The sequence below is a fragment of the Eretmochelys imbricata genome, chromosome 3 (assembly GCF_965152235.1).
Source record: "Eretmochelys imbricata isolate rEreImb1 chromosome 3, rEreImb1.hap1, whole genome shotgun sequence".
NCBI lineage: Eukaryota > Metazoa > Chordata > Testudines > Cheloniidae > Eretmochelys > Eretmochelys imbricata.
In genome coordinates, this window is record NC_135574.1 from 47930934 (window position 1) to 47952850 (window position 21917).

Consider the following 21917-nt stretch of genomic DNA (forward strand, 5'->3'; position numbering starts at 1 on the left):
ATAAACAAAAATAAATCTGCGACTAGGGTTTTTGATTTCAAAAGGGCTGACTTTCAAAAATTAAAGAAATTTGTTAGGGAAGTGGATTAGACTGAAGAATTTATGTCTCTAAAGGCAGAGGAGGCCTGGGATTACTGGCTGAAGCAGACATCTTAATATTGCTGTGTTGTGGAGTTTTGCAGCTTCTGCTGAAGCCTTCATAATATGGCGCTTTACTCTCTGGGAATTTGTCACTTTTAAAGTGAGAATAATATTTACCAATAGTTGCTTTAAATATTTATCTTCTGAAGCTTAGAAAAACGACATTCCAATTGTATCTTTTACACCTGGTATTTAGTCTCCACCTAGTGGCCAAACATTACAAGGTATTCCTTTTATCTGAAAGGAGACTAGAGCCCTTGGTATAATTATGTACAAAACAGTGTATGTTAAAAATAGATCTATAACTTGATTTATTTATTTGTTTAGATTTATACAAAGAATAAAAAGCATCTCTCCAAGGCTCTAGTTACTCCTGCCATCAATTACACAAACAAAATTTGGAAAGTCTCAATTAAAAAGACCCTCTGGCCCAGATACACAGAAGGAGTTAGGCACCTAGCCCCAGTTTTGGGACCACTGTGATGAACAAAACTCCTGCTGAACCCTACAAGTGCCTGAACAAACTTGGCACCTAATTTTTTGCAGTAAAAGTTCCCTAGGCCCTTATGTTTCTATCTCTGGGCATGTGCATGGCTTCCTCATTCCAGTCTGGATGCCTATCTCCCACCTAAATCCTAGAGAGAGTCACAAACTAGGGAAGATAGGTGTTCGGCTGCCTAAGTCATGTGTGGGGCCCAATCCAGTAGGCAGCCTCTTGAGTACACTTGATCATACCCCGAGGCAAGTTCACACAAAACAGCTGGGGGGGTGAGGGAGCACCCTCAGAACCCTTAGCCCAGAGGTGAGTACCGGGATGTGGGAAACTCCTGGTTCAAGTCCCTGCTGTGCATGAGTGGGAGAAGAGATCTGAACAATGATCTGCCACCGCTCATGTGAGTGCCCTAACCACTGAGCTATGGGATAGTTTGATGTGGGGCTCCTTCATTCTCACCTGTTGAAGCTGTTGCACTTTGGATAAATAATTGAAGAGTCATTTGTGAGAAAGAGAGAGAGGACACACCTGAAAATAACTATGTAGTTTGGTGGTTAGAGCACTCCCCCATGCTGTGGAGACCCAGCGTTCAGTTCCACTGCTCCAGTTTTAGGAAAGCATAATTTAATGAAGAAATGTCTAAGATATACTAGGCCTTTTTTTGTTCTGAACATTTAGAGTCAAACACTCAAAGAGCCTTCAGGCTGTGTGTTCTAAATGTGCATATGCACAGGGCAGCTTGGTGAGTTACCCACATGTGCACACAAATGTCCATCTGCACCTGGGATGTAGGTTGTGTGCGTGCCCAGAACAGAGGCTCTTGAAAATCTTGCGTACAAAGTCTTTACTCAGAAAAGGAATGCTGGCCAGAAAAACAAGTTGAAAAGTGCTAGAGATTATATAACACCTACCTGGCGAACAAAAAGTGATGAGCAAGAATGAGTCTTAGGCCTGGTCTTCACTACAGAGTTAGGTCAACGTAAGACAGCTTATGTCAACCTAATTGTGTCAGCGTCTATGCTACAGCATTGGTCCTGCCAATGTAAATGCCCAACAACACCGACATCACAACTCCACTTCCAGCATAGCGCTTATGTCTGTGTAGTTAGAACCACACAGTGTCTGTGTAGACACTGTGTTACTTACATCAGCTGTTGGCATCATTCTTGTCAATTTCACAGCTCCCCTCTGGAACTGTGAAATTGACAAGAAAGGTTGGTAGGCTCCTTGCTGAAAATCCTGCGCTTGGCTCACAGCTCTGGCTGTCACCCCTGGCAGCTGGGGGGCTCCAGCTAGAGCCCAGCTGCCCCCCAGCTCCCAACTGAACTACTGCCCGGGCTCCCAACTCCCCCGTTCCCCACTGAACTGTTGCTTGGGCTTCCAGCGCCCCGCTCTGAACGGGGTTCCACCTGGACTCCCAGTTCCCCGCTCCCAACTGAACTGCCGCCCAGGCTCCCAGCTCCCTGCTCCAAGCCAGGCTGCTGTCTGGGCTCCCTGCTCCCCGCAGTGAGCCCGGCAGCCTGCTGGACTCCAGGCACAGAGCTCCCCATCATGAGCCTGGCTGTCCCCCCCAGGCTCCCAGCTCTGAGCAGGGACCTTTGTGCCTGGAGTCTGGGCAGCTGCTGGGCTCCCAGCAGGGAGCTCCGCATGCAGCTGAGAGCCTGGGTGCTAGCTGGGCTCCCAACAAAGACTGGAGAGCTGAGAACCTGGCTTGGGCTCCCAGAAGAGAGCTCCGTGCAGAGCTGAGAGCCTGGGCTCTAAATCCCCCACTTCACTTGGTGGAAGCACTCCTGGTGAAGACATGCACCACCAACAGCAGGAGGGTAGGGTGGACATGTAAATCCGCAGTAATTACTGCAATGGCTGTAAGACGACCTAACATAGGTCAACTTACGTTTGTAGTGTATACATGCCTTTAGTGACAGGAACATCCCAGCCAAAAGATGGCACCTTTTACCACGCAACACTGCAGCAGTAGCAGCTTGTGCTTAGGGTTAAGCCTATGAACATCTGGCACAGGGATGAGACTGCTGAACAGAGCTACAGTGACACACAAATCTCCCTTAAACAGATCAATGCAACTCTGCATTACAGCTGTGAAGGTTAAAATTATAATGGTGCTATCCATGCTGAACAGTAAATGGAGTGACATTTGTTCCTATCTGAAGGTTGTTCATAGGTCAGATGTGAAATGAGTTGGTGATTTAGTGTGGTTCCTGGTGAATAGGTGTCCTCAGAGTGAAAGTCACAGACACAGAATTCATTTCCCTCCTCTAGAATTTAACCTTCCAGGACAGCACTGAGACATGCTGGCAGGGTAGCATGGAGAAGCTAGCACTGCTGCCGCCCATGCTATACCTTTCCAGTAAACTAGTGAAAGACAAGTCTAAGATACTGTTAATCTAACACCTCTCAAAAGTAATTGAGTTCCACTTAAAAATGCACATAGAAAATTACTTCAAACACTCAACACAAATTTAAAAATCTTAGTGTGATTCTTTAAGCACAGAATGGGAAACTCTGTCCTCTGCTTTGCAAGGTGTGGAGGGCCCTTTGACTACAAAACTGGTTCACCTCCTCTCCATAGGTTGTGCCGGGATATGGAGAGGCTGTGAAGGGAGTCTGCACCATCTCTGCAACACAAAGTCCAGCTCTGCAGGGGCTCTGCAGGCAATCACACAAAAAAGGGGTAGGGATTAGTGCCAAAGCAGGACCAGATTAATGCTGGGGCTTTAGGAGCTGCAGCCCAGGGCCTAGGGGGGCACCAATGCAGCAGGGGTCAGGCAGGCTGCCTGCATGCCGTGGCCCCACGCCGCTCCCAGAAGCAGCCAGTTGCTGGCATTTCTCTGTGGCCCTTGGCAGGGGGTGGAGGGAGGCGGCTCTGCATACTGTCCCTGCCCCCAGCACCGTCCCCACAGCTCTCATTGGGGAATGGAATTGCTCCTTAAAGGCAGTGGTTTCTGAGAGCCCACTGCCAACTTTGGAGGTCAGACTAGGAAAAACTAGAATAGGCCACAGATAGATTAAAGATTTCTATCAAATTAATATTTCAAATGCAATCGTGGCAGGCCCTGGCTTTTATTGTATTTGTTTTATTAATGAGACTAGAGGTTGGTTTTCATTTGGAAGGAAAAATTACAGGGCACAAATGATAGGCAGATGTACTAGGTAGACAAATCTAGAGGAACCACAGAGTTTCCTTCCATTCCAAAATAATATTCAGAAATTCTGCTTTCACAGATTCATAGATTTTTAAGACCAGAAGGGACCATTATATCATCTAGTCTGACCTCTGTATAATACAGGCCATAGAATTCACCCAGTTACTCCAATAACTTGTGTTTGACTAAAGTATCTCTCTTCGAAAGGCATCCAGCCTTGAGCTGAGGACTTCAAGAGATGGAGAATCTATCACTTCCTTTCTAGTTTGCTCTAAGGGTAAATCATCTTTCACATAAATATTTGGTGAGCCAACTATTATCCCCTTACACATTCAGATGTAAATAAAACATACCTTAGTATAAAGAGATTTGAATCGATCTGAAGCACCATCCAGTTTACTTTGCACCTCTGTGTAAGTCGCTGAAGTATCAATACCATCTTTGTCAACCTTGACACCATCTTTTTTACTACAAGATTTAGCAGCATCTAACACCCTGTGTCCAGAAATTGTAATGTACCGTAAGTCACCTTTGTGAGAAATAACATCTTCTGAAAAACTCTTTTGCCTTTTGAGCTTGGTCATGATACCAGTGAAGTCAGAAGCACCAGCCTCCAGATTTTCAAGTTCTTGTTCTGACTGCTCGAGCCAGCTTTCAAACTCACTGTAGTCTGTATCAAATTTCTCAAGTTCGTCCTGCAGAGAGTGCGTTAACTTCATTTTCCGTTCTGATTCAGCTAAAGCGGTTTCATACTGGACTTTCAGTTCTTTCATGTTCCTTTGCATTTTCTCTTTTTCTTCAGGGGAAAGGTAGTGGCCTTGTTTCTCAAGTAGTGCTTGGGCAGACTGAGTTGCTATTATAACAGCCTGTTGCTGAGAAATAATTTTCTCATGTTGAGCCTATAAGAAAAAAATTAAAATATTTATGACTGGTATCCTCCTGTATGGTTCCAACAAAGCACATTTTTTTTTTTATCAGAAATCTCCACTGAAATGACTGAGGAGTTCTGTCTAGAAACTGATAGCACAACACGGACCAAAATTACAAAGCCACTCAGAATGTTAGAAGACTTTTCCACATCTCTTCTGATTGATGAGATAACAATTTGTGACTAATGTAAATAATGAATAGAAGGGATGTTTAAATGAGATTACTCAAAAATTGTTATCTGATCAATCAGAAGAGATGTGATAAAGCCCTTGAACATTCTAAGATGCTCATTAAAAATGCCACTCTTATTCATTGTTTACCTATAGCATTTTCAAATTGTAAGAAATAACTAGTGGTAATTACAGATCAGACCCTAGTGTATACATGGGTAAAGCCCTTTTGACATCAACGGAATTTGGAGAAACACTGATGCACATCAGCGGAGGACCCAGCCCTATATTTCTAACACAACCCAGTGAAGTGACTTGCATGGATTGCCATCGACAGGCAAGCCCCATCAGAAACAACCAATTTAAATTTTCCCCAGATCTTTTTTTTCCTCATTCCATGGGTGATCACTCAAGATAGGATTCATTATATAACATGCTAAATGATGGGCAGCTTTTTATAAGTGTAAGTATTCCTTTACCTGTTGCACACACAGTAGCTACTGGTTCTAACCAGTAGTTTTGGGTCAGATATACCAAAGGGAGAATAGATATGTCCTATGTATTTTGAGTGAACAAAAGTCATTGCTAATTTTTATATTTCCATTTTTGGATTTTAATCAATAGTTCTCAAGATTTATAAAAATCTTTCCTTACAGAAAAATTGCCATTCTATGGCATGAAACATCCATAAACATTACATACCATATATATTTCACCAAGTTAAAACTAATAAATGACAGGAGCTATAAATACACACTAATAGAACCTGATGTAAAACATGTTTGGCTCTGGAGGAAAAAAGACCATATATTTTAAAACACCTCAGTTCCTGAAGTGCCTCATTTCCTATAGAAACAATGACTATGTATTTTGTAAAATGGGCTAAGGTGCTTCTCCATATATGTGCGGTAGACAGTTATCGAAGATCAGATTTGAGCCCTCTGTTAATGCTATTTTCTAAAGAGCACCAATAGGCACAAACAAAACCACCTATACTTCCATTTTCTTTAAGAAGGTTTTACATGGAAGCTATTCCAAAATACGGAGTGTTCCTTTGATCAATTTCTGCAGATCCTTCATCAGTTCCATCACTCGGAATCTAAAAGGGCTTTGGGCTGTTAAAACTGTATCTAAGCATACAGAAGGCTGTCATAATTAAATATGCTGGCTGAAGCAGACATCTTAATATTGCTGTGTTGTGGAGTTTTGCAACTCCTGCTGAAGCCTTCATAATACGGTGCTTTACCCTCTGGGAATTTGTCACTTTTAAAGTGAGAATAATGTAGATTAATAATCTCAACAATCCAATAACGGTAGCAGTGTGCAATCAGTGTTCAGTCAGCAAAGAGAAACATGTCAGACCAAATAATTTATCTTTGACAAGGATCAGAAAAGATTATGAAGCTGTGTTTTTGCCTACAGTACTTTGTTTATCTACAGTAAACATTGTACTGTGTTCATTTCAGCCTAGGAAAATAAAGGGCACTGTGATCACCATTAAGATGTCAACATTTGCCACTGAGAACACTGCAGTTTCTCCCATTCTTACAACAGGAAATAACTGGGTACCTGTGTGGTAATTGATGAACACTGACACTTTTTAATGCCGTCTCCATATAACATCTATCAATGTACATTATGTATTTCTCTGAAGCCCGATAGAAAGGCTTTCATTGACTTCAGTGGACCTATTACCATAGTACCTAAGTGCTGAATATTTGCCATAGCTGGTAACATGTGCATATAGTACCTTGACTTTCTGATACTGCTGGTTGAGGTTATTGTCTGTAGGTTTTACTCTGCCATCCACATGGGTTTCAGTCTGTTGCTGAAGTTCCAACAGGTTACCATTGACTTCATCCTCTTCTCCCTCCAAAGCCTTTACATCCCCTTCTTTAATATGGGTTCCATTCTGTTCTATTGCCAGTGTCCATTTCTCGTCCCCATGCTCTGCTGCCTTATCCACATTTGACAGCCAATCCAAGAGATTTTCAATCGTATTTTTACTCTCTTCCAGTTGTTCTATGGCAGCAACCTACACATTGAAAGCTCAGAGTTTGAAATCTGAAATCATTTTTAGCTTTTACATAGTTTCAAATGTGGATATTTGAACATAAAAATATGTTGTTAAAATCTGAAAATATCTGTTAATTCACACATTGAGAATTTGCTGTATTTGTAAAACAAATATGCACTAATTATTTGATAGTCACCCAAGTAAAATATGACTTTCATCTCTCATTGTAATAAGGGGAAAGACTATTCCCCCAAGACTTTTTAAAAATTCAAATAAAGATGTAGAGTTGTTGCATAAGAACCTTTTCTGTTTCCTGCTTAATAGCTGTTGTCACAGCTTTATCCAGCACTTTTTTGGACTCTTCTGCCTTCTGGCTAAGCAGCAAACATTTTGTCTTAGCTTCATTAAGTTTCTGTTCAAGAATAGTCTTGTCTTCTTGTGACAGCTTTCCTCCATTCTCTTTCAAGAACATCTCAGTGTTTTTCACAATCTCTGCCAGTGCCTGTGCACTTGCCAGCATATCTTTCTGTAACTCCTTGGGGGGAAAAACAACAAAAGAAGGTAGATAAATTATCTACCTGTACTTCACTTCAAACTTCTCAGAAGTCCTTCACTGAGAGACAGCCTAACTCATCTTATCCCACACATTCTTGTAAATGCACTTTTATTACTATAAATTAGTTCAGATGAGTTATGCTTTTGTTTCTCAGATGTGATTTTGACCCCCCACAATATCTCATATTTGAGCCCTGGCAGCTTGAGAGATTAAAAGTCATAGAATCATAGAATCATAGAATATCAGGGTTGGAAGGGACCCCTGAAGGTCATCTAGTCCAACCCCCTGCTCGAAGCAGGACCTATTCCCAGTTAAATCATCCCAGCCAGGGCTTTGTCAAGCCTGACCTTAAAAACCTCTAAGGAAGGAGATTCTACCACCTCCCTAGGTAACGCATTCCAGTGTTTCACCACCCTCCTAGTGAAAAAGTTTTTCCTAATATCCAATCTAAACCTCCCCCACTGCAACTTGAGACCATTACTCCTTGTTCTGTCATCTGCTACCATTGAGAACAGTCTAGAGCCATCCTCTTTGGAACCCCCTTTCAGGTAGTTGAAAGCAGCTATCAAATCCCCCCTCATTCTTCTCTTCTGCAGGCTAAACAATCCCAGTTCCCTCAGCTTCTCCTCATAAGTCATGTGTTCTAGACCCCTAATCATTTTTGTTGCCCTTCGCTGGACTCTCTCCAATTTATCCACATCCTTCTTGTAGTGTGGGGCCCAAAACTGGACACAGTACTCCAGATGAGGCCTCACCAATGTCGAATAGAGGGGAACGATCACGTCCCTCGATCTGCTCGCTATGCCCCTACTTATACATCCCAAAATGCCATTGGCCTTCTTGGCAACAAGGGCACACTGCTGACTCAAAAAGTGTGGTAACAGTCATTAGTTTGGAGAGCAAAGAAGTCTATTGTTAAAAGTATTAAAGACAAACTCATTTAACAATCTGGAGTGGGATAAGTCAAATATTCCATAGACCATAGTAATAATGCATTTCTGCATAATAGTCCTGGGACAAGTCCAGAGCTGAAGCAGGTCTAGAGGGAGTCTAAACTGATTGATGTCTACCTTCTTTTGGTCCCTTCCTCTCAATATGTGTGTTGCACGAACTTAGACTCCCTCTAGACTGCCACAGAGAGTTTTAGACTCACTTAAATTCACATCCAATTACCAACATGTAATTACATCTCAACCCTTACACCTCATTTCTGAATTTGGCACAGTAGGTCAACATTAATGTAAAGGATTATAGGGAGAATCATAAGCCAAAGGGCCTTAAGAGCAGGGTGATGTTTATGGTGCCACCAGATAAAAAGTTTTGGACTCTCACATGGGTTTGTGGGTTTTGCAGTGTTTTTTGATACAGGGTCGGGCCAGATGGCTACAGGAGAGTAATAGAAGGCAGATATATTAGTCCCAGGCTAAGCAGGTCCCTTTTCCCTGCGTAAGGTAACAGGGAAGGTTCCAGAACAATCAGGAACCTTCTGGAGACAATTAAGACAGGCTGATTAGAACACCTGCAGCCAATCAAGAAGCTGCTAGAATCAATTAAAGAAGGCTAATCAGGGCACCTGGGTTTTAAAAAGGAGCTCACTTCAGTTTGTGGTGTGTGTGTGAGGAGCTGGGAGCAAGAGGCACTAGGAGCTGAGAGTGAGAACGTGGACTGTTGGAGGACTGAGAAGTACAAGCATTATCAGACATCAGGAGGAAGGTCCTATGGTGAGGATAAAGGAGAAGGAGGTTGGGAGGAGGCCACGGGGAAGTAGCCCAGGTAGTTGTAGCTGTCGCACAGATGTCGCACAGCTGTTCCAGGAGGCACTCTAGACAGCTGCATTCCACAGGGCCCTGGGCTGGAACCCGGAGTAGAGGGTGGGCCTGGGTTCCCCCCAAATCCTCCGAACTCCTGGTTAGACACAGGAGGAGTCGACCTGGACTGGGGGTTCAGAAAAAAGGCCAAGCTGAGGGCTGCCGTGAAGCTCCAAGGCGAGCAAATCCGCCAATAAGCGCAAGACCCACCAAGGGAGAGCAGGAAATTTGTCACAGTGAAAAAAGTTATAAAAAGGCACCCAGGAAATCTGCTGCCATCACCAGAGGGACAGCATTTATGGGGAAAAAAAGATGGTACAGAATCCTTTTACAAAGAAGTTTCAATAACGATGTGAGCGGAATAAACACTCCATGCTTCCAGTTATAAAGGTGACATATGATTTTGGCATAATAAGCTTGGGCTCACTTACATGTGATTTTCTCACATCTGACAAGAATGCTTTGGAACTGCAGAATCACATGTTAGATCTGAAGCATGCTACAAGATTGTTTCTGAAAGTATTCAGTACATCGCAGGACAGTCTATTCATTTGCTTTTTATCAAGCCACCCTGAATGGGAGTACTGTACAGGTTCAATCCCTTGGCTTCAGTCAACAAGGCATGGTTTTGTGTCTTTTTATTGTTCCCTCTTTCCCTCCCTCTCTGTCCTGTTTTTCTGTCCCCAGGGGTATTGTGCTGATTTCCAAATCACTGGGCAAACTGAGAGGCCACCTCCATTGCTGCTGTCAAAATTTCTGTGTGAACTGGCTGACTCAGGGTGTTACATAACAAATCTGGAAATCACTCTTCAATACTTCTCCTTGCAGAGAACCAAGCACATTATCAGTAGTGCCATAATTCTTTTCTGCACAGGGCCAGCATGAGATCCTGAGCCAGTTCCTGTTTCTACATTTCCCCCATGCAGTCAGTGCTTGCTATTGTTGACCTAAAACCTGCCTTAGTCTTCTTAATTTAATCTCAGATTTGTTTCTTTATGGACTGTAACTAATCAAAAATACATTATAAGATTACTAAGGTTGCTGCTGTTTAGTCAAGTTTTCACCTCTTGTTTGGTTTGGTATTGCTTTAACTCAGCCTTGCTGTCTCCGATAACAAGAGCTTCTTGGTGACCAATGAGTCGATTTTCTGTTTGTGTAAAGAGATCACATATTTCCTGTAGTTTCTCCTTGTATTCCTGCTGCTGCTCAGCCACATCCTAATTTGGAGCAAAAATAAAACACAAAATTCTGCACAGGAATCATCAGAAACTCCCTTACAAACAACTTTTTAAACAACAATATTGCAAGGCAATCGTTTTAAAAGTATGCTGTAAACATGATAGCAGTGGTACACAGTTTGAGCAAGGTGAATATATAGAAGTTATGGATCATAAACCTTACATATGCTGTAAGTAAAAAGAGATCATGTATTGATGGAATTGCCCAGCAGAAATCTGGCCATGCATACGTGTACAAATGAAACCTCCAACCAACAGAAGTGAAAATCCACATCTCTGAATTGCTTGAAATCTGTGATAAACACTATTAGTTCTGAAAAAGGATACCAAAACAGAGGTTAGTTGTGACGGGTGTGTTAGTTCAGTTGGTATGCATGTTACCTGAGCAGAAAATGCTTGCATCTTTTAAGCAATACAGAAGAAAAAAACATGCAGGATCATTATTGTTACCAAATTCTTATAGATGCTTCTCATTCACCCATTTTTATATATTTCTCTGCCATACCACCTTGGTAACATCTTCCTTAGAATGTTACAAAGCCTCAGGATTCTAAGTAACTTTTTCCTAATGCATCAGTAGTGGGTGAATTGTTGACTTCTGAGACTTACATTTGTGCTTCTATGAGAGGAAGGGATGTACAGGTATACTGAGGCCTTCTCTAAGTCAGCCCTGACTGTAATCATTTAGCTAATTACAAACACAATTGCTACATTATTCATGATTATAAGCAATCACAAATACTTTTCCTTCAGTCTGACAGAAATACTAGACTTGATCCCCTCGCTTTTGTGTCGATAATGATGTCTGAAAACTCAAGTATCCAACCACTTCCTAATATGATAGCACTAAAAAGTATGGTCGTAACACAGAAAGATCATAACAACTATTTATCAAACTTGATTGATACAGTCTTTGTAGAATAATGAAGGCAAATATAATAAAATGTATAGGATATTATAACATGTTTAACCCTATAGACAATGCTTCCCAAGCAGCTCATTTCTGGTATGACATAATCACATATTAGTATTCAAATTCCTCATCTATATTGATAAAACACTAAGCACACACTGTCACAGAAAGGCAAACCTTCTGATCACCAAGATCTTGTGCTGTCCGTAACAGTCCCTCTAAACTTTCCATCTGAGATGTGATGGTTTCCTGTACTTCCTGAAAACACTTCTGAGTGCTATTTAAGAGCCTCAACAGCTGTTTGCTCTGATTAGGAGAAAGATCCTGGGCATGTTCAGAAATGAAGAACTGAACATCAAATGCTATGGAGTCCAGTTGCATCTTCATACAGCCAAGCTCTTTTGAATGGTTCTGTAAATAAAACAAGGGGAAATGACTGATCATAAAGAAAGTTTCAGTGTTCATAAAGCATATTTCAGAGAGAAATAATACTATCCCTAGCTCAATGTTCAACTATGTTTTTGATGAAAATTTTAACCAAAGGAAAGAATTAACCTAAAAACTTGTATTCCAAGACAAGGCAACTGGCTGGGTTTTCGCATGATTTGCCTTCTTGATCAGGGGTTTATATATCAAGTTCCAAATAATGATGGTGCTCAAAGTCTTCTTCTTATTTGCCTTTTTATTTTTGCACATCAGAGGACTGACTGACTGACCATCAACACTGAACAGGTACTACTGGGGAGTCATTCGCCTAACTGGAGGAGCAGTTCTGCAAAAACTAGAAATGGGAGAATATTTTCTGAAGGTATTTCCTGCGATTGGCTTTCTTGCCTTCCTCTGCAACCTAGAGTGACACCCCACTCTCCTCCCCACCCTGTGGGCAAATTCTGCCCTCAGTTACACCCATGCAACCCTATTCAAACCCCAATTAAGTCACTGTACATTTTACATTCCATATATACATTTGAACAGTTGGTTCTGTTCACGTCTTAACGGGTATCACATGAAGAGGGTGTTTAGGAGGCACGTGAATTCATGGTTTTGGATTTTTTGTTTCTTTAAAGCGCCCTCCATAGCTGTTTTGGGAATGTACATTAAACTCATTGAAGAGATTGGAGTTTAAGCATTGGATGTAATTATAGTAATTGGGATAGGTTGCAGTCCTGCATTACACATTCAGATGGGGCCAGATTTCTTACAATAGATGTAAGCAGAGCCAACATTACATTATCTTTTCTGATAATTAGCTACACTATTTTATCATTAAACATCAATGATACCTGCCTTTAGCAGTTGTAAGCTTTGCTTCACATTTTCTATATCACTAATATCCACTGTCAGGTTATTCACAGTTTTACTGTTTTCTGTGATCCAGTTTGAAAACTTCTGAAGTCTGCTTAGAAGTTCCTGATGCAATATTGCAAGCTTAGACTAGAAAGGAAAGTTATATATTTATTTACAGTATTATTGTCTAACCAGCCAAATCTGATATTAAATGAAAGAAAATCTGACACCTAATTTATGTTAAAATAAAACCAAAACAAAATATTTATTTTTAACTGAACTACTTTAAAGTAAAGTGAAGCAAGTACACACACAAAAAATCGTTTAATAGAAACATACCATTTCAGAGTCAACAGCAAAGACTATTTGTTTTGCACGCTTTGAAGACATATCACAGACCACAAAAAAGGCCTTCTGTAAATATTCATAGGTTATTTTTAGTTCTTTAAGTTGTTCTTTGGGACCATCTTTGTGCAGAGACTTTAAAAACTCTTCTGTCAACTTCATATCTTTTTTTAGAACAACAGCAAAAGTAGCCAGCCCTGATTCAAATGACTGCAAACAAAATATAAGCAAGATGCATTAAATTTACTAAGAGAAACAGGTTTAAAAGTAAATTCATGTAATTGTATTTAAAATCTGAACCACATGATCTCTCTCTTTATATTGGAGCTTTCTATAGCATCCTGCACTGTATTATCTATGTGCTTCTTAGTATACCATAGAAATAAGAAATATATTATACTTACCTCTAATTGTTCAAGTTGGGTTTTTAGCATTTCCAAGTTGTTACTAATAGGCTGCTGATTATCTAAGTGGAATTTCATATTCTGAACCATTGTCAAATGTCCTCGCAGTTTCTTTGTATATTTTAAACACTGCTGTACTCCACTGAACTTCTGAAAATAAGTTTTAACAATCAGAAAATGCTTTCTGATCTAATAGAGAAACATAACATTTGTTTTCATTACAATTTGTTTTAAATTTACAATTGGAGTGTTTGATATGTGGGTGTGTTTTTGTTTGTTTTTTTGGTTTTGTTTTGGTTTAATAATGATCTCCAATATTTAAAAGGATGCATGCAACTCCTTTAAGAAAAAATGTTTAACTGTGCCAGTTGTTACTTACCATGCCTACTGGGTTGTCTTCTGGGGCAGCTTCTTTCATTTGCAGAACATCCTCAGAAAAGCTTTTGGATGGACTGTCTGACTTCTCAGGCTGCTGGTTATTTTTCAAAATAACAGCTGTGCTGTGAACCAGTGAATTCCCTCTGAGAGTTTCTGATCCAAATTCTGTTAGTTCTCTTGAGAAAAGCTCCTCTGCTTTGCCTACACACTCATCATCTGTGGGGATATCAGCAGCCTGTGAGATGGTAAACAAGTCTTTTGCCAAATCACTCATTGATTCCTCCAATCTGTATGAACTTTCATCTCCAGGTGGGATTTGGAAGATTTGTTCAAGTTGAGAAGTAATAAGTTTGGGAGCTGTAGCTTTTACCTCTTGGTCTCTTTCATTCTGGGCTTCTTCACTTGTTGTTTCATATGGATTATCAGTCTTTTGGTTGCAGTGGCTTTGCTTCAGTATATCAAGGAGGAGGTCAGGACTCCTGTTATCAGGCCAAGTTAACTGAAGATTATCATAGTCCTTTTGATCTATGCACGAAGGGATAGCCATAAGTGTAGCGCTAATGTCATCATGTGTTTGCTTGATATTTGACTCACTGGAAGTCTCATTCTCCAAGTGTGTGTGACTCATCATTTTAAGTAAATTTTGCATTAAAACTTTTGTGTCAGAGTAATTTAAAGGTTCACCTTCCTGCTTGCAGAAAACATGGCCATCTTTCAATTTCTTTTTCAAAGTATTCTTTAAATCTTCAATTAATGTGTCAGATACTTCAGGAGAATGTGATATACCCTCCTCTATTTGCAAGTCTTTCGGGAGCATCACTTCTTTGTGAAATGATTCTACAGACTTTTCTTTCCTGACACCACTTTCAATTAAATCGGTCTTGTTGGTTAAAGTATTCTGTTCCATAATGTTTTTTACTCCATTGTAACAAACCAGTGTTTCACATTTCTTCTGCACAATATTATCCAATCTATCACCTTTCTTACCCAAAGATCTAGAAGAAAAGTCTGCTGCCCCTCTATGGTTCCCAGAATGTCTGGTTTCAGCCCTGTCCTCTGACTCCTGGACATTCTCAGTACTTCCTTCTGTGTCAGCTTTCTTAAAGGCAAATTCATGACTAAATATCATGTCATTTTCTGAAGTGTCTTTAAGAACTTTATCAGTTTCTTGACAGATGATAGCCTCATTTTCCTTGGTAACATTTATTCCCTTTGACTTTACTGTAACTGTTAGAGGAGAGGATTGAGCATTAGAGTTTAATTCGTTTGGATGCCCTGCTCCCATATCAATAATATAGTCAGGTATCACTAACTCTTTTCCATTCTGTATATAATGTTCGTCAGTTTCACCTTCCTTAAGGTAAGGAGAATCAGCCTTATTCAGTTCTGAAATATCTTTTGCTTTTATGCCTTTTGCACATTGTTTTAAATAAGAAGAAAGGTCAAACTCTTCCATAAATTCATCTGATTTCCCTGTATCAAAGTCACTGTAATGTCCTGATTTAGCATCACTGGAGGCTTGTCTAACACTTACTTTTTCTTCATTTGAAACAGCAATTTCACAATCTGCTTTAATAGTTCCATCAAATATTTCTCCAAGGCTTTCCATATGAATAGGACTTTTACTTAATTCCTGGATATGACTTTCCTTTATAATAGTCGCCATGTTTATATTTTGTTTAGGGATTTCAATACCTTTTTCTATTTGACCAAGTTCTTTATTTGTGACTGGGTATACTAAGTCAGTGAGAGAACCTAGACCATCACTGTCATTCACATAAGGCACATATCTGACTACTTTCTTATCCATTTGGGATGAATTTACCTTAAGCAGTTCTATGCCAGTCACATTATTTGACATGTGCTTCATGAATATGTCTTCCTCTGTGTTCTGTCTTTGCTCATAATTTGAACATGGCACAGATATATTGTTCTCGTTTTTCATTATGATATGAACTGGTAACAGATCTTCTGAAGGGAGGAAGTCTATTTGAGTCTGAATGTTTGCAGCAGCAGCTTGCTTAGCAATAGTAGACAGGGATGCGCACACACATCCCTCCTGAATGACTGCCTGGTTTATTGCCATGGTATCATTCATGCCAAGATCAGGCATTAGAGTCATATGCTGTGTGAGGTTACTTTCTTCACTGTTAGATAACATCCATTCAGTGCCAATGATGCTTTCAGATTGGATATTTTCAGTGATATCTTCTAACATATGTTTGCTTTCTACCAAATCCTCAGAAGCACTTTCAGTTTCTTGCTGTCCTTCCTCTTTGATTTTATCTGTAAGATCAAGATATCCTTCTTCAGAAACATCAGACACATTTTTATATTTTTTTAAATTGGATTTTTCAGAGCATAGGTTATTTTTTTGACTGTTGGAATCTAACTGCAAAATATTATCACCTGCCATGTGTTTTAAAAGAAGATAACCATCCAAGGCATCAATATTCTGATTACATTCATCACTATCTTCCATTTCTTTGGAAAAAGAGAACAGCTGGACACGAACGTTTTTATCCTGACACTGTGAGTAATAAATATCCATTATTCCTTCTTCTTCTTCTTCATCATCATCGTCATCATCGTCGTCGTCATCAGTTCCATAACTATCACTTTCATAATCCATATAATCATAATTTTCCTCCTCCTCCTCCTGAATTCCTTCGTGCTCATCCTCATTAGAGTCACTTTTTGCTTGCGTTTCACATTCCTCATATCGGTCTCGTTGCACTTCAGCTTCATGCAATCTCAATAAGGGACTAAAGCCGCTCTCCTCACTTTCTTCACTCTCTCTCATGACTGGTAGTGTCTGCTCCTTATCTTTCACCTTTCCTAGGCTTTCTGTCTCCTCTTCAGAGATGGCTTCCAACATTCCGGCACTTCCTGAAGCCATATTTATCATCTCAAAGGAATCTGTCTGATTTACTTCACTAATACACAGGACACTATCTCCAGTGTTACTCACATCTTGAAAAGTGTTTAGTTCTTCCCTCACATTTAGTAGCCTGTCTCTTTCTTCTTGGATACCTAAGGGTATGTTGTCAGGCTCTGGGGTATCATCATCTTCAAGCTGAGAGGTATCGTCATCTTCATCATCAACCTGAGGAGTGTCGTAGGCATCGTCATCTTCATCATCAACCTGAGGAGTGTCGTAGGCATCGTCATCTTCATCATCAACCTGAGGAGTGTCGTAGGCATCATCATCTTCATCATCAACCTGAGGAGTGTTGTAGGCATCATCTTCATCTTCATGATGCAAACAGTCATTTTCACACTGTGGAGTGCCGTCACTCTCTCCCAGCAGCAAACCACCAGGTTTATAACTATTATCTCCCAGTAGTAACCTGCCATATATAGCATCGCTGTCCCCTAGCAGTAGCCCACTGTGCAGACTGATACTGTTTCCCAGAAGTGGCCTGCAATGCATGCTGGTACTGTCTCCCAGCAATGGCCCCCTAGGTGTATCAGTAGTGTCATCCAGCAGAGCCCTACGATGAACATCGCTAGTATCCTCAATGGGGGGCCCACCCTGCATGCCGGTACTGTCTCCCAGTGGTGACCTGACACGTGTATCAGTACTGTTTTTCAACAGAGGCCTGTAATGCACATCACTATTGTCTTCCAGGAGTGGTCCACCTGACATATTGGTACAGTCCCCAAGGGATGGCCTGCCATACTCATTCTCTTTAGACTGTGGCATGCCATGCTTATGCTCATTACAAACATTTTGACTCACTAATACTTTACCAGAAAGTTCTCCTAGAAGTCTGTTTTCAATATCTGTGTAGCTGAATGAATTGAGACTTCTCTGAAAATCAATTTTTTTCATATCTTTATCAGTTAACGTACTCTCATCATCAGATTGCAAAATGTGAGGACCACTCTTTGGATTGTTTTCTTGAACTGCACTGACTTCACTATTAACAGACAAATCATCTACACCCAAGGGATTTTCTAAAGTTTTAAAAGTCCTGCTTTCCCTACCCAGGCTCTCTCTTCCATCAGGCATGCTGGGTTTGTCTTGATCTATTCCTGAAATAAGGTGTGAGTATCCTTGTGAGTATTTTGGAAGATGCCTTTCTACACTTCCAGAGTTTGCTTGCTGATACACATGCTCACACTGTTCCATCTGTGTTCGTTCAGGATATCCTTGAAAACTTTTGAATGCATTCTCTTTCTCAGGGTTTTGAGTACTACCCACTATATTTCCAGTTTCTGCTTCAGGTTTAGACAACGAAGAATTCAATGTACATTCTGACTGTTCAAAACCATTAGCATTAAAGACATTTGCTGTACTGTGAAAATCATTTCTCTCCGAACATTTATTATTCTGAGTATCTTCTTCAGGTTGTTTTAAGTTGCTGTCAGTAAAAGTATTCTGTACATCTGTATACTCATGCAGGACATTGCTTGTGACATTATTAAACATGACATTGTCAGATTGTTTCAGATCAGTTCTTTTTGACTTTACATATGTGTTACTAAATCCCTCTTTAGTCACATCAGTACTGGACGCAGAATCATCACCTTCCAACAACATGCTGACAGCTTCATCCAGGTCTCCATCATACAACAACAGTCTTTGCCCTGTGTTGGCATCCATATAACTATTTATCATCAGATAAGACATGAATAATTTTTTAGTTTGCTCTACACTATGAGGCATGGGCTCTTCTGTACCTGACACTTCTTGTTCCTGTCTGTAGTCATGAAATGCAGACGGCTGGAATTCATAAGATGATAACCATCTTGCAGCATTTTTACAAGAGGACTCTAAATCCTCCATGTTAGGCATTTTATCAGGTAAAATTACATTGTTCAAAACAGATACAGTATTACCATCTATTACCCCTAACTGTGCAGCATTATCCAGACTGAGTACCTCACAGGTTTCTGGAATATAAATTGCAGCTATTTTTTGCCTGCCATTTAGTATTTTGCTTGCCAGTTCATTTGTTATCATCCCTTGATGTAAAGAAGTAGATATGGGGAATATTTCACCAGAATGAGGCCAAATGAGGCCAATGAAGCCTCTCTGTGCTTCTAGTACCAAGAGTGCACTGCTAGATGAAATTAAGCTGCACTGTATGGCTTCATCTACAGTTAAGCGTTTGGATGAATTTGGACATAGTATCCCACCAGTCTGAATCTGATGAGTCAGAATACCACAAGCAGTGTCCTGATCAATCAACTCTTGTCTCATGGCTTCTTCCACAGACATTCTATGCCCTGAGTCTGGTTCAATTATACCTCCAGACAGTAGTTGAGCCCCCAGCAACCTGAACATGGTTTCACGGTCTATGAGACCTTCATGGGCTGCTCTCAAAATATTTAACTTCCTTCCACATTTTAGTGTTATTCTACCTCTTTCTTGTGGTCTTACAGGTAGAAGTCTTAACCCTGTTTCTTCACTTATTATGCTTCTTTGAACCATCTCCTCCAGGGAAACCTTTTCTGCAGTGTTGGGGTCTAGGAGATCTTTGCATGTGTCTTGCCTTTCCAATAGCTTTGAAAATAAAGATGCCGAAACCAAGTTCCTCTGGAAAGCTTTGTGCAAAGTGAGTTGCTCCCCTGTAGTTGGCATAACTAGATATCCTTTGGAAAGCTGAATCTCAAGAATTTTAATGGCAAGAGTCTCTGGAATTATACCTTGTTCTAAAGCAGCTACAGCTGGAAGATTTGTGAATGATGACTCTGAAATAATTTTCTTAGCATTATTTAATTCCTGTAGTTGCAGTAGAGTTTGTTCATCAATAAGTTCATGGATTTTTGCTTCTTCAAGATCAAAACATATTCCTAACTCTGGTGAAATTAGCCCAGATAAAATCAGCTGATTCTCAAGCAATCTAATGCCAGTATCAGAGTCAATTAGACCTTTTAAAACAGACTGAAAGATCGAAAGGACTTCTCCAGTTGTTTGATCAATGATACCAGCAATAACTTTATCCACCTAAAAAGGAATATAAAGAATGATTTTAAGTCATTTTATAATTGTACATATTAAACTTTTTTTTGCTTTTGAATGCATATTAAACACAAAATCATATACTTACCAGGACTGGGACAATGCTGTGAGTATTAGCAGCTCAAATGCGCAAGTGATCTATGTCAGTGATTCAACAGCACACGATGTAATAAAAGATTTAAAATCAACATGCATCTGTGAATTGAAAACCTATGCTCTGCATACATAAATAGGGTTAGTGGAAGGCAGCAGAATAGATGATTATATAGTGAACAATAAGACATATACCTGGAAGGCAATCTGTCATGCTCTAAGTGTCTGTGAAAGGTTAGAAGATTCAAAAATAGTATGTGATACAAAATGACCATGCTACTCATGTTTACAGCATACAGCACTTTTGCACAGACACCCAAACATATGGAATTGGATATTATAGAACCCAAATACTTCAACTAGTTTGCATGGAAAGCATGTAATCAGGTTGGCAACATTATTTTAAAATAATTATACAAGACATTGCTTCTACTTGTATATGCACACATATATTTACAATACCTTTTTGATATAATTCCATATTCGAGATTTAGATTGGTTTATAAAAAATGTACTTGTGGTACCTCATAACTAGTTACTGTATGTGGTCCCAACCATATACCCAATTGGAATTTAAGGAAAATCTGGAACACTGTATATCTTCTGGGATATCTCTGGGGGAGTACATGGCAGAGATTAACCCATATTATTTTATGGTGTCATATTTTTGCAGCACACAAACTTATCTAGCAATCAGAGGATGGCTTTTAAAGAGAAGAGTTAAGAGATGGATGATTTGTTTATCTTTATTCATGCAAGGCACATGGTATTAAGACTCTTCACGCAAGTTCTGATGAACAGAATGTTCATATGCACATGTAAAACTACATATATTATACAAATATATAGAAACTGCAGTCATTTGATTCAGGTTTCAGCTTATTGATACGTACAATCAAATACAGTTTCTCCTTTCATTGTTAATATATTGTTCCACAACCATGCAGTAAATCTCAAAAGAATAATGTACTACAGCTGGAAACACAATAACGTTTTCTGTGCTATTACCTTTTCCTCCATCTTTTCATCCCCTAAATTTTGTGCCCCCTGTAGTTGTTTCAAAGCTTCATTAGATAATAGGTTATAACCTTCTTGTAGGGATTTCACTTGTTTTTCCATTTCATTTCTCTCTCCATCCGTCATTCTACCAAAAAAAAAAAAATAGACACAATAACAATTATTATCAGATTTGAAAACTTCAGTCGATGAAAAGTTCTGCTTTTTCTGTCGGTTGTGAGTTCTGTGTATGTGTGTTCGGGGGGCAGAATGATCTAGCACAGGGGTGGGCAAACTTTTTGGCCTCAAGGCCGCATCGGGTTTCTGAAATTGTATGGAGGGCTGGTTAGGGGAGGCTGTGCATCCCCAAACAGCCAGGCATGACCCGGACCCCCGCCCCCTATCCGACCCCCCTGCTTCTCGCCCCCTGATGGCCCCCCTGGGACTCCTGCCCCATCCAACCCCCCCATTCCCTGACGGCCCCACAGGGATCCTGCCCCACCCACCCACCCATCCCCTGCTCTCGGTCCCCTGACCACCCCCAGACCCCTACCCCTAACTGCCCCTCGTTGCCCCACCCCCCTTCCTTCCTGGCAGCCCCCCTGGGACCCTTGCCCCATCCAACCACCCCTTCTCCTGGACCCCTCGCCCCTAACTGCTCCCCACCACCCCATTCAACCCCTCCTCTCCTTCCTGACTGCCCTGCCCAGGACCCCTGCCTCCATTCAATCCCCATTCCCCGCCCTCTGACCGCCCCAACCCCTATCCACGCCCCTGACCACCCCCCAAACTCCCATGCCCTCTATCCAACACCGCCCCCGGTCTCTGCCTCCTTACCATGCTGCCTGGAGCACCGGTGGCTGGCAGCGCAGCTGCACCAGGACAGGCAGCCGTGCCACACCACACCACACAGCACAGAGCACCGGGTCAGGCTGGGCTCTGTAACCCTGCCACCCAGAGAATTGCACCACGCAGCGGCATGGCTGCGGGGGAGGAAGGACAGCCTCCCGGACCAG

General features: G+C 40.8%; 1 protein-coding gene across 6 annotated transcripts in view; it reads right to left on the reverse strand.

The window, feature by feature from the left end:
• DST (dystonin) overlaps positions 1-21917 on the reverse strand; it is a 468940-nt gene that overhangs the window by 139757 nt on the left and 307266 nt on the right. For 5 of the 6 annotated variants that reach the window (XM_077811595.1, XM_077811599.1, XM_077811597.1 and 2 more), the window contains 5 exons: positions 20914-21049; positions 10341-10493; positions 7214-7447; positions 6646-6930; positions 4149-4694 (listed from right to left, as the gene is read on the reverse strand). In XM_077811595.1, coding sequence (XP_077667721.1) covers positions 4149-4694; positions 6646-6930; positions 7214-7447; positions 10341-10493; positions 20914-21049 — 1354 coding nt within the window. Of the gene's footprint in view, positions 1-4148; positions 4695-6645; positions 6931-7213; positions 7448-10340; positions 10494-11604; positions 11839-12714; positions 12862-13053; positions 13270-13463; positions 13614-13842; positions 19798-20913; positions 21050-21917 lie in introns of all 6 variants that reach the window. The other variant, XM_077811594.1, reaches the window with a different exon arrangement.